General features: G+C 36.5%; 1 protein-coding gene across 11 annotated transcripts in view; it reads right to left on the reverse strand.

Annotated features, from left to right (window-relative positions):
• Positions 1–21,392, reverse strand: part of DYTN (dystrotelin) — a 54,979-nt gene that overhangs the window by 28,856 nt on the left and 4,731 nt on the right. For 8 of the 11 annotated variants that reach the window (XR_016468338.1, XR_016468336.1, XR_016468337.1 and 5 more), the window contains 13 exons: positions 19,838–19,912; positions 18,171–18,372; positions 16,260–16,345; positions 15,324–15,412; positions 14,574–14,645; positions 14,068–14,231; positions 13,089–13,200; positions 10,846–10,991; positions 9,074–9,242; positions 7,371–7,441; positions 5,707–5,866; positions 4,000–4,474; positions 3,285–3,429 (listed from right to left, as the gene is read on the reverse strand). Coding sequence is in view for 2 of the 11 variants with exons in the window: in XM_090144179.1 (XP_090000305.1) it covers positions 3,287–3,429; positions 4,000–4,474; positions 5,707–5,866; positions 7,371–7,441; positions 9,074–9,242; positions 10,846–10,991; positions 13,089–13,200; positions 14,068–14,231; positions 14,574–14,645; positions 15,324–15,412; positions 16,260–16,345; positions 18,171–18,372; positions 19,838–19,912 (1,964 nt within the window). In the remaining 9 variants the exon portion in view is untranslated. Of the gene's footprint in view, positions 1–70; positions 1,429–1,810; positions 3,430–3,999; positions 4,475–5,706; positions 5,867–7,370; positions 7,442–9,073; positions 9,243–10,845; positions 10,992–13,088; positions 13,201–14,067; positions 14,232–14,573; positions 14,646–15,323; positions 15,413–16,259; positions 16,346–18,170; positions 18,373–19,837; positions 19,913–21,392 lie in introns of those variants that run through there. The other 3 variants (XM_090144179.1, XM_090144178.1, XR_016468340.1) reach the window with 3 other exon arrangements.

Below are 21,392 nucleotides of genomic sequence, written 5' to 3' on the forward strand. Positions count from 1 at the left end.
GAAGAGGCTAACACATCCAAATTTTATATGTTTCTTCTAAACAAGAGGATCTCTTAGAAAAGGGCAGCTTTCTTCCTTCTGTTCTTCCAGTAACAGAAATTGAGAAATACCACTGCTGGTCAAGCAGATGTTTAGCTTAAATAGCAATACTGTTCTGCTTCAGCAAGTTCTTTTATTAACAGGCTGTATCACCATTTAGCCTTTGAAGAAATGGGCAGGGAAGGATTAATAAGTGCAAGAGAAACTTAAGAAAACAGATGAATCTTAAGCATAGGTCCCACTATAGAGAACATTTGGAAATTGCTGATGTAAAGGAGATGACCTGTATTATTAATTGTGCTGAAATCAATTAAAAGAAAAAGGGAGGAGAATTAAATTTCAGGTAAACATGTATGTGATAGAATTCCTACATGAACTCCTACCTCATTTTCTTCTCTCTGAAGGACTCAGAGCTTAATTCTGTTTTATAATGATGGTCTTATGTGATGCAGATTTCAGTGACTTGGCATAAAATCACAGCTGGATGATGATGTTTGATATTGATTCACTTATTATAAACTGGGGCCTCCTAAGTTGGTTGCATTAAGAAAAAGCAAATACAGTGAGGATGAGATGTAAGGTTTGCTGTATTATCTTAAAATAACAATTTAGAGTTGTTTCCTATTCTCTCCCCTGTGAATTTCTTAGCAGATTTTGGCATGACCCAGGATTGTTTCTGTTGCTTCTGCTCCTGGCTTCCAGTTCCTCAGTCTGAGTGTGGCAGGAGAAGGGTGGAATGAACATTTATGATTGAGGTTACTTCACTGTGTGCAGGACTGAGTAACAACAAAATAAAGTCTTGAGACTTTGCCCTTTTCATCTCATAGAGACCTAGCGAGTAATTAATTGCTTACTGATGTGGAAAATATTTCCTTGAGTTTTCACTTGCTGCCATGAAGTGAAAGTTAAATGCTAAGAGGTTCAGGGATATTTCAGAGATATCCATCCATTAGCATTTGTGTTCCAGGCCTGTCCCATACTGCATCTGACCAAACAAGTATTTGTCAGCTGTCAATGTTTCCAACTGATTTTGATTCTTATCCACCTACTCTGAAGAGTATTTAAAGCCTTGTCAGAAGTTGCTGCATATCTTCTCATAATAGCCAGCTATGCTGTTTGGATTGTTGTTTGCATCTCCTGGCACAGGTATATTGGAAAAGCTACTAATCTGTTTATGTGAGAATACAGAGGTATGCACTTCCTAGTGAATTCTGTTACTTGTTTCCTGCTTTCTGGAGTCTTTCTTTGTCAGTTAGTTTATTTACCTTCCATCCTCTTCACTCTTCATTTGCTAGAGACAATCTGTTAGCTACAGTCGCATACCATTCTTTGTTGCTGTAATTCTTGGATGTTTGTGTTGTGTGTACTTAAGGCTTTTGGTGACTAAAACTAGCAGAAAAAAAAACAGGAACATTCAATACCATCACTATCAACCGCAGTATAAGGTCTTTCATGAAAGTAGCTGGGATGCTACGAACAGAAACAAGATTTTTTAGCCATTTTCTAGGCAGCTCCTGTATCTTCGTGATTATAACATATTATGAAAATAAGACAATAAGGAAATATGTGAAAAATTAAGTGGTCTGCTGTGCAGCTTTTCTTCAGCATTACACCTTTAGCATTTTTCTATCACATTAGACTAAAGTGTTTCATTATATATTAAACTAAGTTTCAGAATATGCAATTTTCCCCCTTTTTTTTTCTTTTTTCCCAAACTCAATTTGTTTTCTTAGTCATCACAAACTAATTCCTATAAAAATTAGGAGTCTTTCCTCTCTTGGTGAGCTGGTATAATTCAAGTTACTGAACTAAAATCCTTAAAAACATGCAAATTGCTCTTGAGCCATGACTGGTTTTGAGCACAGATCTTTAAAATACTCCCATGTACTATCAGAAAAAAGTGTTTTCCTTGTAGCTGTCACCCTGAAGGGATACAGCACAATTCCTATCAAGTAATTAAAGCAAAACACATCAAAAACTAAGAGGAAAGAAATGGGCTGAAGAATCACACTTAGTAAATTTGCCATCAGTTCATAGGGTCACTTGATAGTTAACAGTTCAAAGAAGGAAAGCATCTGATAATAACATTCAGATCTTTAACATGCCCCATCTTTATCCATTATCTTACCCTTCAGAATGGCTGTTAATAAAACAATACACAGTTATGACACTCCCCATCATTACAGATTACACCAGTGTATCTCACTGAAATCACTGGTGTTGTACTGCTGTAAAAACAAGTAGCAACAAGAAACGATGAAAGAAAAGAAATGAGTACCTATTATTTTTCTCCTAAGAATGAACTAAGTTCTTTTCAAGGCTTTCATTCACTCAACACTATAAGAAATTAACCTGGACTGTATTATGAATGGGCCAAAGCACTATTTCTTTTGTATGATCTATTCCTTTCTCTTCAAATCCCAGCCTACTTGTTGCTGAGGCTTAATAAATTCCTTGTAGTTTACGACAACAGGTGCAATCTACTACCATTAGCCAATCATCTACTTCCAAACTTCCACACAATATTTGTATGTTTACTTACATAGGCAGATGTACTCCTATATGTGTAAGTGCAGGCTTTGTATGTATCTTTAATACTCTGGAAGTTTTAGATTCATACGGTGCTAGCAACCAATTAGAAATGACTTCTCACACATTTTAATGCTGTAGGTAACATTACATTCTTATTAACCATTCCATATTAGACATTGCATTCTTATTAACTGTTCTATACTAATATAAATACATATATATCAATCCATAGTGGAACAGTTTATCTAGAGCAACCAAATTCCCTTAAATGTTCTAAACTTTTTTTTCCCTTTAAATATGTATTTTTCAGTTTGGAATAATGTGACTATTGTGTCCTGAGATATCTCACAGTAAAGAATTTATTCCTTTCAGTTAGACAAAGAAAAAAAAGTCTTCATAGACAATATATCACTGAAACCACCTGCATCAAGCCATTTTTATAGGAAAAAAAATAAAGTTTCTGAAACACAATTCATTATCAGTTATATAGCAATGAAAAGAGATTACAGGACAGGACAGTTGTGAAAGCCAGTGCAGCATTAGTGATGTTATACTCTGTGCCCCTGTATCTACTGTAAGGAGCTAGAAACCATTAACGGATAAGAAATGTTATTCTTTAACACTATTTATGGTTCCTGGTGAAGTTGTTAAATGCAGAAATCTGTTAGGCAACATCTGAGATACTTTAAAGAGTGTGACATGGCTTTAATTACCTTCAATAGTTCAGTGGAGCTGTAAGGTGAATGCCATTTTCTGTCACTTTCAAGCTGGCAGTTACCTGGTTGATGAGATCAGAGAAGGATCTGCAAACACGTTCAGCTGTAAAGAAAAAATGCTGCTTCAAGACTGACTGTTGATCTGAAAAGAAGAACAGAAGAATAGGTCTTTCAGAAAACTTGGTTGCTGCCAGAACTCTAGAATATGCTTCATAAATCTCTAATATAAGACAATTCTGTATAAGCAGCAGCTTTTTCTGTCACTCTCCTCATTACAACCTCATTATCATAATGAGTGTTGAACAAAGTTTTGCTGTAGTAAGACTATTGATTACAGAAGCATTCTGTACTGCTTAAAGTTTGCCTAGGTCTAGAGCAAGAGTTACTGTGTCAGAGTATTAGCTGACAAAAGAAAAGACCTCCAGTGCACCTCATCAGTATGAGTTCGCTCCACAATTGACTGCAGAGACTGACTTCCTCTTGCATGCTTGTTTTAAATTACTCAAGTATTAGGGACTATAGTCTGCCTTAAAGGAGTGAGTTCTGCACCTTAGAGTACACCTATATTGCACCTTACAGCAATGCAGTACTTTTATAATGGCAAGGGCAAGATTCCGAGTTTCCTCTGAGAGTTAAATGACTATGAGTGATTTATAGAGCAAATTGGATGAAGGTGAGAAGATAGTGTCTAGATAACTGAGAGAACTCGTACCTGGTTGGGCTTGAAGAGACAATGCATCCATTAATTTCATCACTAGCTGCTGCAGGTCCACTTCATCACAGAACTCCTTATCAGATGATATCTGTACTGCAGCAGGAATAAGAGCTGTATCCCTTATGATGTCACTGTCGTAGTTTTCCATCAATTCAGGCAGATATGTTTGATTATCTTTTATTTTTTTAAACTGTCCCATAAAAACTCTGTCACTCTGCAAGGTCTTCACCGGGTCTTCTGAGAAAATGAAGTCCACTGTAGCAGAAGCCTCAGGTGACTCTAAAACCTGTATTCTATTTGCAGAGTTGAGATGATTGAAAGCTTTCCAATCTGAACTTGTTCTGAAAATGGGCTTTATTTCAACAGGATTTAATCCACCCTGCATTCTGCTTTCCTGAAGAACATGCTGATCTCTTGGCATCATATTCTGACACAGTGAAAATGAAGGATGTGCTGTTGACTGTAACATTGTCTACAGTAGAAAAAACAGAGAAAATATATAATGAAAATAATTGTTGTTTTTGCATGTTGGTAGTACTAAAATAGGTGGGAAAATTCACCCACAGAATTATATATATATATATATATTTAATTTCTGGTGTATTTTAACCAATAATTTTTACAAATAAAGTTATTTGCCTGGAGTGAAATAAAGCTTTGAGTTTGGATAAATCTATGTGGCCATTTTTTCCCACAGTTCCAATCTGAGGACATATGCTTTAATGCCATTGAAAATTGAGGATAATAATGTTCTAAAGACTAAATTTGCAGGAAAATCAATCTAAAAGAATTAAACTAGGGGAAAAAACACCTCACAACCACCGACATATACAATTCCAAAGCCAGGCTAGCTTTGGTGCCACAAATCTATTTGGAATTCTCTATACTGCATCAGGATGGCAAACACCATTATAGCATGAACAACTGAACTAACTGTGCATACACTGAGCACCTAACTGCAATTGTGCAGTTGTATCAATCCTGCATGTTGTGGACAGGACGGCATCACAGCATGCAGTATGGTGACACACCAGGTCATACTGGACTCCATGTGCAAGTGCCATAAAGCTGTGCATTGCAGATGTGTCTTGTATTCCTATATGTTTAACCTGAAAAACACTCTAAAAGTTGCATGGCAGAAAATGACACAAAATGCTGTAGTGTAAAATATGTATGAGTTCCCTGTAACACAGAATCTCTTCAGAACCTCAGAGATAGTTCAAATGAACAAGAATTAATATGACTGAAAAGAAAAAAAAATATTTTCTATAGGAGGTCGGCATTATATCCTAATACAAGACAACAATTAGGAATGATAGAACAGAATTTTATTTATTTATTTATTTATTTATGTGCCTATAGAGCATTCCTCTCTAAAGGAACAACTGCAATGAAATATCTAATACTTCCACTGAGAAACATTTTTTCACTCTTATCAGAATTCTTTTTCATTATCTTCATTGCAATATTATCTAAACATCCCAGACATGTCTATCTGTATTAGGTGCTAAATATATTTAGAATGAGAAGAAAATCCCTGCCACAAAGAGCCTATCTGCTCTCTATGAAGCTAAAAACTGGAGCTGACTAAGCAGATAAACAGAGAAAGCAGACTCAAGGGAAGTGGTCTGCAAGAAAAGTAGTAGTTAGCATTCAGTAATTGTCCATAGCTGAGAAGATTCTTCATTAATTTTATTACTATACCTTTACTTCTTGCTTCATTTTACACAACTCCATTTGCAGGTTTTCATGGCTTGCTCTCAGGCTTTGGAGCTCTGCCTCTATTTTGAAGCTTTTGTCCTCCTGGCAGTTATGAAGAAATTGCATTTTGTGCTTCCATTTATTCAACTGCTTCTTCATGTACCTTTCAGAGAGACAGGAGTGTGGGAATATTTCTAGATTCATTACACACACACATACTTCCAATCATGGAAAAGAGCAAACACTGTAGAGCAAGCTTTCTTCTATTTGTCAGTTGAGCTTCTGGCTGAGATGACAGCATTTCAGGAACTGGGCTGTATACACAGAATTATCAAGAACAGGAATATACTGGGAGAAAGATGCAAGTTGAGTGGAAGTGCAGCCAGGGCAGAGACTTGCATCTTGGGGTTTACCATTGCCATAAAGACAGCTGCTATAAAAAGAGCAGTCCCTCTGTCTAGGAACTAACTTCTCTGGCAATTCTTAAGGCAAATCTCTGATCTGCAAAAGATGTGCATCCATTTTCTCTAGGCATCATTAGAAAAAAAGCAGCCTTTCCCTCTCTAATTGAATCCCTTCTTGCTCCTGGCTTGTCTAACAATACCAGTAGTCTCTGTGCAGGCCACTTTCCCTTGAAATGATACTGAGACTTTCATGATTAGAAGCTTCACTCTCTCACACACAGGGAAGATTTAGAAATTACGAACACAGAGCGCAGCATGTTAAAACTACTACCCATATCTCTGGTCTAGAGGTGGGATCTCTCTAAGAAGTCTGGGCAGAAATACAATTCTGTCTTTCCCATGGCTGAAGTGAAGACGGAGAGAAAAACTAGTTAATGATGCAGTAATAAGCCAACTGCCAAATATTACCCAGCCAAAACAATTATCTGTCTCATTCAGTTACATTCAGAAGTTTATCTGATTCACCTTTTTGTGTGCATTCATTGGCTTACACAGACAACAGCAACATCAGCTTCACTGAAATCATGCACAATTTGTCAGAATGGGACAAGTTGATTACTTCAAATTTAATATTACAGTTTGTTCCCCTATTAAAGCATTTAATTGGCCTTTAATGTAAACTAATGACTGTCTTGAACTACCTCAGAGTTTGGTTCTATGAGCAGACATAAACATTGTAAGCTGGTCTGCAAATAATAACAAAAAACTTCCCATGTGTAATGTAATTCATTCACCCAGTTATGATAAGCTTTAGGTCAAAGGGTTTTTCTTTGCCTGAAACTGTTTTTCCAGTGATCTTCACTTGCAACTTTTGTCGCTGAGGTTTTTCATTCATCCTCACTTGAGAGGAAATTATTTAAAATCTCAAAATCATTCCTGTATTGCTGCCCTGGTTTTGGTTAGGATAGAGTTAATTTTCTTCCTACTAGCTGGTATAGTGCTGTGTTTTGGATTTAGGAGGTGGTGAGCTATTGCACTGTGCATCTTTTGTTTTGTATACTATTATTATTTCTCCTTCCTTTTAGTCCTGTTTTACCGTCATTATTTCAAGCTATGAGTTTTATGTTTTTTCCGATTCTCTCCTCCATTCCACTGAGGTGAGGGGAAGTGAGTGAACATCTGTGTGGTACTGAGCCATCTAACAGGTTAAACCACAACAATCGCCCAGAAGTCGTTGGTCATTGAAATACAGCTTTTACCTACCTGCTCTTATTGTGAATACTCCTGATAGAATCATGCATTTTTAACACATCTGCTTCAAAAGATGCAATTGCCTAAAATAAAAAAGAGAAAAATCTCTGTTCATAACTTATCAGCAATAAAAAATTATTTTCTTTGCGAATTCTGTTATAAACAGGCATGGCAATTGGGGGATTTGACCTGTTTTATGGATTTACTAGCTACTTTCTCAGTTAACTGATTGCACCCAACAAATACATTAATGTATTTGTAATGGCTGTTAAAATGGACTGAAAGATTTTCTCAATATAGGACAAATTCTTTGTTATATGACACATTCTGAGTGTTTCAGACTATGTTTTCTCTCCAATCAGAACAAAACCTAATTCTTTGAAAATCCTGAAAAATGAAATATTCTGATTTGGGAACAGTCTCTCCCAAGTCATGCAGCTGCTTTGGGACAAGGAAACGTAGGAAGACAGTCTGGATGTAGAAGGGAGAAACTTCTGGTCATTGGGTGCAAGTAGTAGCCTCTGGGCCATGCAGAACAGTAAGTAGTTCCAGAAGTCATGGAGACAAAGGTTTTCCAAATAAGATGCTTTAGAGGCATGGCATGAGCTGGGCTGAAACCTGGGCAACCAGGTAATTTTGAGACCCATTGTTGAGATCCTAGGACCTTCAATGGACTCTTTTAAAAGTTACCTTGCATAGGATTTACAGTCTGCATCTTTTTAAGCAATATGCACTATTGTTGGAAATCAGTATTAAAATACTCCAAAAGAATTCCACCCAAGGGAAAATTCAACAAGACAGTAATGAATTTGACAGAGTACCACTATAGCCATGTCTCACTGTCTTCTGAAACAACAAGTGTAAACCATTAAAATGACATGCCTAAGCATTATCTGCTCACAATTGCTCCTGTGCATGTGTGCTTGCTGGCATTATATCTCATGCTGGGCAGAGACCTAAAAGACAGTCCTACTTCAAAAGGACAAGCACAGGAGTAGCAGCAAGGGAGTGACCTGACACATGCAGGGTAGTTTGCAGTTACTGCACTCTTGGCTTCTGGGAAGAACAGAATGAGTAGATGACACAAACTGATTTGAACACAACCCAGTGTTCTGTATTTTCCTGGTAAGGGCAGAACTATGAACCTCTCAAATAAATATAGAAACACAGTACTGCTATATACTTATTTTTATTTACACTATCCTTTCCACTCCTCTAGTATTGTTTCTGTGCAGGGAACATGGAAATAGCTTTTATATATGAGCTATTTCAGTTGAAGTGGACACTACTTAATCCTTAAAAAGGGCCCATGCCATCCTCTTATATTGCTATAGTGACAAAGGAGGTCTAAGCCTATTAAGAATTAAGATGCCTTTACTCGATGCTTGCAGTGTGTGGTTATGATGGCATTTTTTGCTGTCACAATAGAGAGAGGGCTCTAGTATTACCCAGACTTTAATATGCTGCTCTAAGACAATTTGAAAAGAAAAAAGTTAACAAAGCAAATTTTCCTACAAATGCTAGCAAGAGTCACAGAAGTCAAGGAGTTAGTCACTAATCTTGTTCACTGAGTTTTCAGTTCCCTCATTCTTCACAGAAAGATGAAGCTGTCCATTACATTTCTTTTGCATTCATAATTAGACATCAATTAGATAGTTAACATGGTAGGTCTTCTTCCAAGCTTTAATTCTATTACACCTTGATGTCTTACTAACCTGAATTTTTGTCTTGCCTTGCTTCAGTATCTTGCTGTTATTGTCATTCTTGTGTAGCACAGTTCTGTTTTTGGATATAAACTTGGGTGATTCCAGAATATGGTTGTTCACTGGGAGAGACAGGTTTTCATGTCTAGGAAATGGTGAAGCACTGAGTTCTGTTCGGGGACTGTATACCAACAAAGAAATACTGAGTAGAGAAAAGATCAAACTTTATACGGTTCTGGTACCCTGAAGGATCAAGATAAAACTGAAGTACTGTGGGCAGACAAACAGCTGCACTATTGACTGAGGAAGAGGTATGGTCTGGCTATGCCCACTGGCAGATTTTGGCTGAAAGAATGAAATTTCTTAAAACAAATTCCACTCTTTTAATAGAACCTCAGCATTAGATTCTTCTCTCCTTCCATTTAGCATCAGAGCAATTTGCTCCTTCTCCTTTTCACATTAGCTAAATATTTTGAGAAATTCAATGATAAAAAGATAGCAAAGGGCCAGGCATCCTGTTGTGCTGGTTATTCTGGAAAAGCTCAGATACCTATCAGCTACACAGTGACGCCTATAATGACACCCTCAAATGCTTCTTTTTCAATAAATGCTATCCAAGCATAAGGTAAGAAAAAACCCACTGAGAATCAGAGAAATCTTGATTGCTCACAGAAGGATTAAATGATATTCAAGAATGAAGAAATGTATCACTGTTGAGAGGAAGTGGGGACAATGGAAAATGGTTTGCATTTCACCACATTCTGAAGAACAAACACTGAAATAATATTCTTTATGACAATCATTGTAACTATCATCCATTGATCGTAGCAAAAATAAAAAACTGGTTTCTAATAGCAATATATTTACTGAGCGCTACAGTATAGTCAAGTTTTATACTAGATCTTTCTCTTTCTTCCCACAAGGATGAAATTATTTTATTATAACTCTTTTAGAGAGGAGTGATGCTTTTTTCTCTGTTTTGTTCTCACTCTCATTTGCAGAACACATGAGATACTGAGAGTTACTAGGTCTTTACACAACAAACAAGGTTTTCCACCTTTCCTAAGTCTGTGTGCTTATCTCATCTAATTGTTCTCTCCAGTTTCTAGATTTAAGTATCAACCAAATTCCCAGAGCAAAGAAGGAGTAGCTATACAGAAAATCATAACACGACTTCCAGTGCTCATCATTAACTACTGAAATCTGTGGAAATACACTAATGAATTCACACATTAACTAAAAGCAGGCAAAATGGAACTGACCTAAAAGAACTGGAATCGTAATGCAAAAAATCAGCTACTCTTAACAGTGAGTAATCCCACAGAACTGCTATTCAGTGGGACTTGATTAGAATGCTACGCAGTGAAATCACTGTGGGTCACATGCAGGAAGTATTCACTTAATTTCCAATTTCCAGCACAGAAGAGGTGCTTAAAATCCATGCGGTTTTACCATGACAGGTACTAAATATTTGCAATCTTTGACCTTAGTCTGAGCATTAGATATAGCATGGAAAGAAAGAGATGACATAGGGAAGGAGGAAAGGAAGACATTAGCATGTTGTATCTTTTAAGACAACTGGTCATTAGGTTGTCAGCATGCTAATCATGGTTAAGCAATAGAACAATGTGCAGCAGCTTCCCATTTATGTTTTCAATTTTTTATGGAAAAATCATGACAGTCTGCCATAACAAAGTCACTTACTTAAAGAACACAATCAAGCAATATCTTACAGCCTGACACTTTATTTGGAGAGAAAAAATTCATTGAAAACAGAAACTCACAGAATCTTTTTGTGAGTAGGAAAAGGCCTCTCCTCCATTATCTCCAGAACCTTCCTTCCCTGAGCCTCCTTTCTTTTGCAGCAGTCCTGAAACAGGTTGTTTCTGACAGTGCAGAGAAAGTGCTTTGCATTAGCCTTTGCTGACATCTGTTGGGATAAGGGATAACAGAGAAGGGAGTGAATTTTCAAACAGTGCTGCCCAAAAGTAGGCATAGCCCAAGGCAAAAGAAAGACGTGCAAAGTGCCAGCTGTTCAACAGTTGAAGAGGTTCATGACTGCTGTCTGAGATGTGGAGCTGAAGAGGATGATGGTGCAGGATCACAAGCAAGATCAGCTCCAATTCTTTTATGTAAGCAGAATACCCTGCCTGGGCCAAACTGAAGCAGCCTGGAAATGTTTAATACAGTGTTTTTGCAAATGCACAACAAGAATTCTATCCAATTAGTTCATAAGTTCTCTTTTGAGCAATAGAAAAAAAGTAATTTTTAAATTGGTGTGAAGTGTTAACATATACAGCCTTCAGTGTTTCACATCCTCCTCTGATACAATACAATGAAAACCATACTTGCAATTGTCACAGCAGGTAAAACCATACTTGCCATTGTCACAGTGTCAGGTAAAACAACTATGCTCCACAACTATATTATGGCAGGACACGAATCAATTCTTTCCCAGAAAATGACTGGTGCAGAATATTGGGAAAGGCTTAACAAATTGAACAGGAAAACAGAAGAAAACATACAGCATGCATCCCAGTCGTTTTCAATGGTAATATTACCACAAGGTGTCAGCACAGTAAAGAAAAACAGTGTTGACACTTCAAATCCATCTCAGCACCCCACACCCTGGTAAAGACAAAGTAAAAATGTAACTGACCGAGGACTGCTAAGAGTAGAATGTATGGGAAAAAGGGCTCACTAGCAATTCCTCCATGTTTCACAAAAAAGGAAGAAAGAAAAAATGGAAGAGGGTTGATTTGGATGAGATATTAGGAAGAAATTCTTTACTCTGAGAGTGGTGAGACACTGGAACAGGTTGCCCAGAAAGGCTGTGAATGCTCCCTCCCTGGAAGCATTCAACGCCAGGCTGGATGGAGCTTTGAGCAACCTGGTCTGGGGGGAGGTGTCCCTGTCTATAGCAGGGGGGTTGGAAACAGATCTTAAAGCTCCGTTCCAACACACCCCATTCTACATAACTTGAGTACAGCTATTCAGTTGCAATATTGCAGCAACAACATAGGAAAACTTAACGTCATGCAGTATAAGAGAGAAAGAGGACTTGATTTTAAACCAAAATTGATTTCACTCACTTGCACTCACTCACTCAAAAGTACTACTGTACATGTGTTCAGGTGGTCTCTCCAGCATTCACATACCAAGATGTATGTATCCACATGGTATGACTGCAGTGACTTTACACTGACAGGGAGGAAAAAAGATGCTAGTTCTCTTTCAGACTCCTGGATTACTTGCACTGTGCTGTTTTTTGGATGCACCTTTAATTCCTTTAGGAACTCACAGTCCTGATCTTTTGTCTCTCTACCTTTGCTCAGTTCTGTGGGTCATGAGGATTTATTTGCTATCTTCTGTCTCCTTGGATGTTTTTCAGCCACAAGTCTTCTCCTTTACCTTCACATTATTATCTTCAAATGGCTTTGTCCTTTGTTTCAGGTTGCTGTTTATTTTCCTACTCTGAGCATCCTGAGAAGCTGTGTGTATGGAAGGGCTATAAGCTTGCTGACCAACTAATCTAGGTTGCATCATCTCCTGACTTTGACACACCTCTCCTGCTCTTACTTCTCAAGCTTTGACATTCACACCTTCCCATGCATTCCCCATTCACATTCATTTTAATGTCCCTAATAGAAATCTCTGCATGAGGAGATAAGTTGTCATTTGATTGTTCTCATGATGTTTTCCATGATGTTTCTCATGGAGCATAAGGAAGGATATTTGGAGGAATGAATATCTCTATATTATTTTTAATGAAGATATTAACCAAACATCCAAGAGGACTTGCAGTCTGACATTTCATGTCTCTATTCAGTTATTTCAGAACAGAACATTTCTTAAGTTAGAAGTCGTCTTTTTTTCTTTTCCCTGACTCACTGTTCTCAGAAAAATAAATCCTAATGCCGCATGGGTACCATGGCTGAAATATACATTATTTTATAATCAGTTTAGCTCAAGAGTGTATTGTCAAATTGCCCATATAAAGAGCCAGAACAGGGGAGTAGGACTCTACCTGCACACAGTGTTCCACGACAGGATGTGAACTCTTATGTGGTTTGCTGAGACGGCCAGTGAAAAAGCAGACCTGGCAAAGGTCAAAATTCAGGCACTTCAGGCAACGGTATCTTTGGAAGTAAACAAAAGGATTAAGTTACTTCCTTGCAACTGAGAACTTGATGTAAGTGAGCTTGACTAGTAGAAATTCATATCCCTGCATTCTGAAATGCAGAGAAGCTCTTAAGTTAGAATACAGATTTTCACCAGCATTTTCTGAATAGCAAGCATTATTTTGTCCACATGACAATGGAATAATCTCCAGAACCCAGTCATGATTTTTGGCATTATTAATTTGCTGCAATGAAATTCAGTCCAAAAAAACCACCACAGTTGTTCTAGTATCATTTTTGAAAATGCGGTGTCATCTTCATGTTTCTTATAGCTTACCTCTATCTGCTGCTCTCATTGGACTGTAATGTTACTACACTATTGACATACAACTTGTAACTTAAAAAAAATTCAAAAAATTAAACACAAACCCTCTAAATTTACTGTTAGTGAGAAAACAGTTACTGTAAAATGCTGCTCTATGCATTCTGGTCCAAGGTAATGTCTATTTTTTAATCAGGAGGCATTTTTACTTAGATGAATAAGGTTGTAAGATCGCTAACTTAACTAGACAGTTAATATGCCCAACTGATTATGGGAAAAAGAACTACAAAATGAGATACATAAGCTCAATCTGTGGCTTTTCCACTGATCTGCAAGTTTACTTTCCGTAAGTGTCTAATAATGCCTGTGCCAGTGAAATAAAGTGAAACAGGATGGAAGCCTGAGCCAGGCTGGAGCTTGGAATAGTCCTCTCTTTCCCACATCTGATTTGTTATGTTCAACATCTATTGCTTAATATAGTAGTTTAAGCCTGCAGAGTATGCAAACACAATAGCAAGAACTTTCTACATGGATACTACAGACTACAGTAGTTACTGCCATACCTGAGGCCTGTAATGGGGAAAGTCTTGCAGACTCTACATCTGACACGGTGAGAAACCATTTCCGTGGCTGATAATCTGTAACATGTAGGGAGCCATTGCAGAAGAGCAGGTCCTGATCTCAGCCAAGACAGGAATTCTTCTTCAACAATTCCTGAATTCAGAACCTGGAAAAAATATGCATCTCAAGTTCAGCCATTTACTTGAAAAGAACTAGTATCTCATCTACAGTTGTTAATAAAAGTTCGTATGTTGGACTCTGCTAGCAGGGATTTTTTCATTCATATAAAATGCTACTGGGTTTAAAAGTTTAGAATAAATGCAAGTATTTGGTAGTATCTTACTGAGCATCTTTTCTACAGATATCACTCTCTCTATATTGTGAGAATGACAAACAGCCCTGCTTCTTAAAAGTATATACTGGTATATATCATATGGTGATACACTTCCAATCTTAATTTATCATCAACAGTTAAAGTAATTTCCCAGGACATCTGAATTTCACTCACCCCATGGAAACAGCTGTGAGTAGCAATTTCCACACAAGACGAAGTGCAGCCTTCTCCTACAACGGATGGGATCTGCATTGAGAAGAAAGGCTTAGAAGCACCTCAATAAAAAACAGATGTTCCCATCATGCTCAACTGAGATGGTCACAGCACACCGATGGTGAAGAGCCTATAGAAATTCTATTTGACATACTTTTCTCAAGAAAAGCTGTTCAGATTCATACCATCAGTGCACAATTTCAGAGTTCAACATGTGTCAGAATGATTTGCTTCCAGCTCACTTATTCTAATGGATCAATATACTACATTGCCGCATTAGAATACTGAAGGACAGTAGGTTTGAACCTCAGAAGTCATTTTAAGACCCCATTTTTGGCACCAGTTCAGCTGGAAATACTTGCATCCTAAGGCTTTATTCTGCAATTGCAAGCTATTCTAGTGAGTGCAAGCATCTGAAGATAGAAATTGCTTTAGCAACGGCTGCATGCAGCTGTTCGCAGAACCTTTAAGCTCAGGCAAAACGAATACACAAATACTGATCTCAGACATTATTAAGACTAAGATTATTTAGCTAGATAATTTGATTATTTTGTCTACTTTGCATGATAGATCCCTAAATCCACACGGTGTCCTGCTGACATCAGTCCCATAATATAATCAAACATAAAAAGCATCAACGATATATGTTCTCCTTTCAGATTAGAATTCCTCCTTTAGACTTGTTACCTAGAAGCACTGCAGCAGCATTACCTGATTCAAGTCTGTTAGTAGGCTTCTCAGAGCACTACGGGTTATCAAGGCCTTCTTCCCATCAGGAACAGCATAAAATTCAAAGAAAGCTGAAAACAACCGAAGAAAGGAAACTAGAATCCTAGCAGAGCTTGAGGAGTCTTCTAGATATTTATTCTCAAAATATCTGCATGATTATTACAAAGTATCAAGTAAACCTCTGAAAACAACTCTCCTTTAATTGTCAAATCTAGCAAGCACTCAGTGACTGATGACTATACTTACCCAACAGGGAAAGGAGAAAGTGGAGAAAAGCAAATTAAGAATGAAATTAAAGCAATCTCTTATCCTTAAAAGTTAGGACTGGAAGGATGGAGGAAACACAAAGCTCATTTTCATGGCTGTAAGAAACATAGTTAAATATGTCCTGTTTAAATTGTGAATTGTCAATTCCAAGTAATTTGAAAGAAAATGCGTAATAAGCAATGGAAGAGTACGAAGCCAATATGCTTCTTGCAGTTCATTTGTTCTCCATTTTGAGCATTTAATTCAGGTGGAAGCCTTTGTGCTGCTCTATGCACTGGGCTAACTTCATCTTTTGTATTTCTTTAAGCATTTCTTGTCTAATATTTAAAAGATCCCTAATGACTTGATGGATCAAATATATACATTTGTTTTTGGCTCTAGTGAAATTTAAAACAAAGGGTTTCTGTCCTTTTCTGCTAGGCAAACAGAACTTGGACTTCATTACTGAGCTTTGACCATTTTGCAGAGAAGAATATGAACACTGATGACAAAATACTTTTCTGCATCAGCCTTTTTCTACAACATAATTTACTTTCTGCATCAGATTTACAGTCTTTTACAGTAAATAAACAAACAAACAAACAAAAGAAACCCCCAGTATTTTCTCAACATTCAGTATTTTACACAGTATATAAACCGTACATTTCCCACCTCTGTATTTAGCAAGTAGAGTGTCTCCTGAAAGGGCAATTAGGGCAGCTGCAGCAGATCTAGTTTTGATATAACCTGTTCCAGATCTAGAAAAATAAAATCAATTACATTACATATACCAAGAACACAAAACCTGGAACCTCTAAAGAAAAAGAATACTTATGCTGTAAGATAACTTCAACATTCATATTCTTTTGTATGTACACAGCAGATGTAGCACTGTAGTGATATTTTATGTTTAGGACTGTTTGTGACTGAACATGACTACAACGTTCAAGATACCATTCAATTTTAAAACAAAAATACAATATCTCTTTCAAAGATCTCACATTCTAATTAAAACATAATTTTATTCCTATAATACTCAGCCTAAGAGTAATTAATTAATTTATCATCCTCTTGTAGAAGGCCTTCCCAAGTATGGATGAGAAAGTAGGACTACAATCTGTTTTTTCTACTATATCATCAGGTAAAATCACTGTGGCCCCAGACATACCCCTGCACCTACCTCTTGGATTAACTTCCTTTAATTTCACTGCAATTCAAATAGAACATGCATAGAATATTCACCAGATATTACTATTTAATGAAACTTACAAGAACATTTTTGTGACAATTATTTTCAAAACTCATGAAGTATAATACCAAAAACCCTTACAAAAGTTTATGTAAGCATGCAATTAAGCAACCACACAGACATGGCAGAGCACTTGTATGTTCTTGCCTTGAATTACTTTCAATTGGTACTGGAAAGCAGAAAACAGCAAAGAGAAAACATGTTTTGAAGAAAATTACAAAATGCATTTTCTATCCTATCTATGCAGCTTGTGAAAACAAAAGAAGCTTGTGAAAACAGATTTATAAAAAGATATTACAGCATAAAGAAAGTAAAATACCATCCTTGCAAAACAGGAAAAAAAAAGGCCAAGACAGTCCTGTTAAGGAGATTCTTCTAAATGGTTTACCTGAGGTGATACTTAAAGCAAGAAAATTACAAAATGCACCTGATGTTTTTAGCTCTGCTTTGAAATACATTTATTCTTAGACTTCATTGATGTTGGAAGTACAAAAAATTAATAGGATGGGATCTTGAATAGTAGTAATCATACGATTAATAGTAATTCAACATGGAATCCTGTAGAATATCTGTATCTTACTCATATTCTCTCAGTAAAAAGCTTTGTTCTGATGAAAGAGGGAATTAATTTCATCTGTGGTGAGTAAACTCAAGAATGAACTAAGCCTTTTCTTTAAAATCTGATACAGTAATCAAAACAATCCTGAGATTAATTTAGGTTTGATATCCGGAAAAACTACTTAACAGAAAGGGTTGTTAAGCACTGGAATAATAGGCTCCCCAAGGAGGTGGTTGAGTCACTATCCCTGAATGTGTTTAAAAACCTTTGGATGTGGTGTTCAGGGACATGATTTAGTGGAAGGTTGTTAGACTTAAGGTAGTATGGTTAGGTTCTGGTTGGACTTGGTGATCTTTAAGGTCTTTTCCAACCTGAGCAATTCTATGATTCTAATGAATTAATCCATATTGTTTGTGAATAAGCTGAAGAAAAATAAATAATGGGAAGTGGCTGGTAAAGTTTTTACCTGTGCATATACAAAGGCAAATATGGATTTTTATTCAGAAGTATCAAAAAACCCTGGCTGTCAAGTGAAGAGTCTGTCTTTGTACACTGATCTTCACAGAAGAAGCTAGTACAGGCAGGAATTATCTTACCACCATTTCTCTGCTACTGTCTTGTGCCCCACCTTCCTGTATCTGAAATACATCATGCACAACTTAAAGAAAATACCATCATCATGGAAGAGTTTAATACAGAAGTGACATAAGAATGGTAGAAATAGAATTGATCTAGCAGTACTTTGTGATGGATTTATATTTGTGCTCTCTCTCACCTGTCATACATGGCTTCTAGCAGGCTCAGTGTGAATTCGGCAGCTCTTGGATCTACCTGGCCTGGCTTTTCTAACCTTGCTATTTCAAACAACTCCTTCAGCATTCCAGAGAGCTGCTGCAATTCAAGAGAAATCTCCTTTTCCCTCTGTCTCTGCTCTCTTGATACAATGTGCTGAATCAGAGAAACATTGATCAAATCCACTGTGGGAAAACAAAAGAAGAAACAAATGAGGATTCCTGCTTTCTCTTGAGTAGAAGCTGAACTTCCCTTTTTTAATCAGAAGTACCTACTTTAAGTAAGTCTAGACAATTAAGTCTAACACAGTATGCGACATAAAAAAGAAATAAACAGGGAAAGGCCTTGCTGGGTTTAGGGATACAGCACAACTTGTGAGGCTGTAAGAGTAGAATACCTCAACTAAAATTTTCTGGAGATGATTTTGAAATAGCTAGGAGGGGAAGGAAAATAACATAATGAACTGCATGCACGTTATAAATGAAAACAGCACAGTAACTGCAACTAAATTGTAGACGTACATTTCATTGTATATGTAGAAAGAGAGACTACAAGTTTATGCACCATTTTGTACTTCAAAATAAAGTTCTGTTAGGACTGTGGAATCAATGTGTACTTTGGAGTGGGGTTTTTTCTCATTCCAGATACAAAGAGAAATAAGATACTTTGGCCAAGAAAGTTGCTAATATATTATACTATAAAGTGTATCATAACTAATACCCAGTGGGAAGAATGAGCTATGACTGCTTAAAGGACACATCCAGTACAACAGAGGCATGATTAATTAGAATCAATAATGAATGACTGGAGTATGCATGTATTCATCTCTCATCACTCTCAAAACAATAAGGCTGCTGAAGAAGGAGAGAATATCCTAGAATATGTCACCAATTGTCTTTCCAGTGAGGACTGAAAGTATCAGTGCAAGACAATGGTGAAGCTCCATCTGTGTGCAATTCTGGTCACCAGTGTTAAAGGAAGAGGGTAAGTGGAGTAGTTTCTATGAATCCTGAGGCAACATGGAGGTCTAAGCAATAGAGCTAATGAAAACCAGTGCCTCTCTGAGTTAGTACCTAGATGCTGTGACACAGCACCCAGCAGATTTAGCATTCCAGGGCTGAAATTAATACTTCAAATGTAGGGAGAATGAGTGCTAGGCTGCAGTTTTCTGCCTGTCATATTTTGGTTTGTTCTCATTAATACTTATAATATTTCTTATTAATACTTGTAGCATTATAAAATATGCACATTATAATATTTATAATGTTGTAGTATAGCAATTCTCATTAATACTTCTAGTGCCTGTAAACACATTTTTGATTATCTATGATTACTTCCAATAACTCCTACAGATAATATAAAGATTCATTAATTGCCAGTGATGTATATATAACAATGTAGATAGAAATAACACCTTAATTCTCTCATGCATTTAGAGATTACTAATATATTCCAATGTATATTCAAACAGGGAGAAAACTGATTTGTATACAAAGAACTATCTAGCTCTTAAGCATTTATAATGCACTCTGAATTTTTCAGGTGGAAAATGAGAAAGAAAAGTAGTGTAATAACTCATGATGACAGCAACACAGAATTTTTACAGATTCCTCTTCCTGTAAAAGTACATAATTTTCTTCATGTACTAACACTGGCACAGACTTTGTAGTGAGCGTAGTTTTAGGGCTGTTCTGTAGATGGAGCTCTGAATGTCATTGAAAGCCTCTGAAAAAAAAAAATAGAGTAGGTAATTAAAAAAAAAAAAAAAAAGCAAAACTGAAATAACTTAATTTTGACTTGGTCAAAACCCACAACACTTTTTTCAAGGAAAATTCTGACAAATTTTGATAAAAATGAAAGCACTCCTTATTTTTCCCATAGCTTTGTGAGGAAAATGGTCTTGAGGAAAATGGTCTTATTGCCAGTGGCATGATGAGTCAGAAAAATTGTATTTAGTAGACAAAGCACATCTGCTTCTTCAGGAATTAAGTCTCTGAAAAATGGATATGCAGTACATGTACTTTTAGGTAAGACCATACTGAAACAATACTTCTAGGCAAAACACATTCTTGATCAGAGTAGAAATGCTTTTCTACATGTCAGTCTGTACAGCAGAGTTAGTGTTTTGGATGCCTTTTTTTCCAAGCATTGAACAAATTTTCTGCCAAGATCAACATCTGGAATTGTCTCATAAGATAAGCAGTTTACCAGGGCAACTAGCTTTTGACATCTCTGCTTAGTAATTTCACTCAAGTTTCTCAACTAAATCCTATGCCCTTAAATTGTTTCAAGTCATCCATTTCACATCACTAAAGCATGACTGTCTGTGTGGAAAGTAATGGTTTCAGAACTTGACTTATGCCTGCTACTTTACATATATCTATAGCTGCACACTAACAACAACAGGAAAAAAAAAAAAAAGTCTTGATCATAATAGCATAAGCAACAAATAATACACATAACTGGGCAGGCAGAAATAATTCATTTAACTCTCTACCTGTTTAGTATGGAAATGGGCCAATCTGTGTGCAATGGTTTCACACAAATGTTCCAGACTAATGTTAATAGTCAGCACATTATGGGCTCTGCTGGTTCCCAGATGCAGCAGATAGAAATAAGCCCTATCTGCCATACCATCTGTCTACTCCTGCTCTTGTCACATTATGTTTCATGGTACTATTTCAAGACCTAGAGTAGCATGTCATACAACGTGAAAAATGAGTTTTTACTTCCATGCAATAACAGTTCTCTTTCTTCAGTAACGTGATCCAAAGATTTTTTGAAAGAAATCCTGATTCCCACCGTTTTCAGTGGACTATTCAGTAAGTCCTAAATGTTTATTTTCTTACTTAGAAACATTAGAAACATACACATAATCCATCTTAAATACTTTCCACATGTAAGATGGCTTTCTAAATAGGGAGAATCTGTTTTAACAGCCATTTGCTATAAATTTGTTTTCAGTACATCTGTTGTTCAAATTCATCCTGGTAGGCAATATCTAGTATCATAGTAGGGCATTTTGTGCCAGTCAAGCAATAGTTCAGAATTAACTTGCAACAGCAAGTTAATAATAAGTATATGATAATAATATATATAATAACTATAGGTATATAATAATAATAATTAACTTGCATGCAGAATTAACTTGCAACAGCCAAAATAAATAAATAAATAAAAATTAATATATATATATATATATAAA

This window comes from Phasianus colchicus, chromosome 7 (assembly GCF_987193195.1).
Source record: "Phasianus colchicus chromosome 7, bPhaCol1.hap1.1, whole genome shotgun sequence".
In the NCBI taxonomy this organism is placed as follows: Eukaryota; Metazoa; Chordata; class Aves; order Galliformes; family Phasianidae; genus Phasianus; species Phasianus colchicus.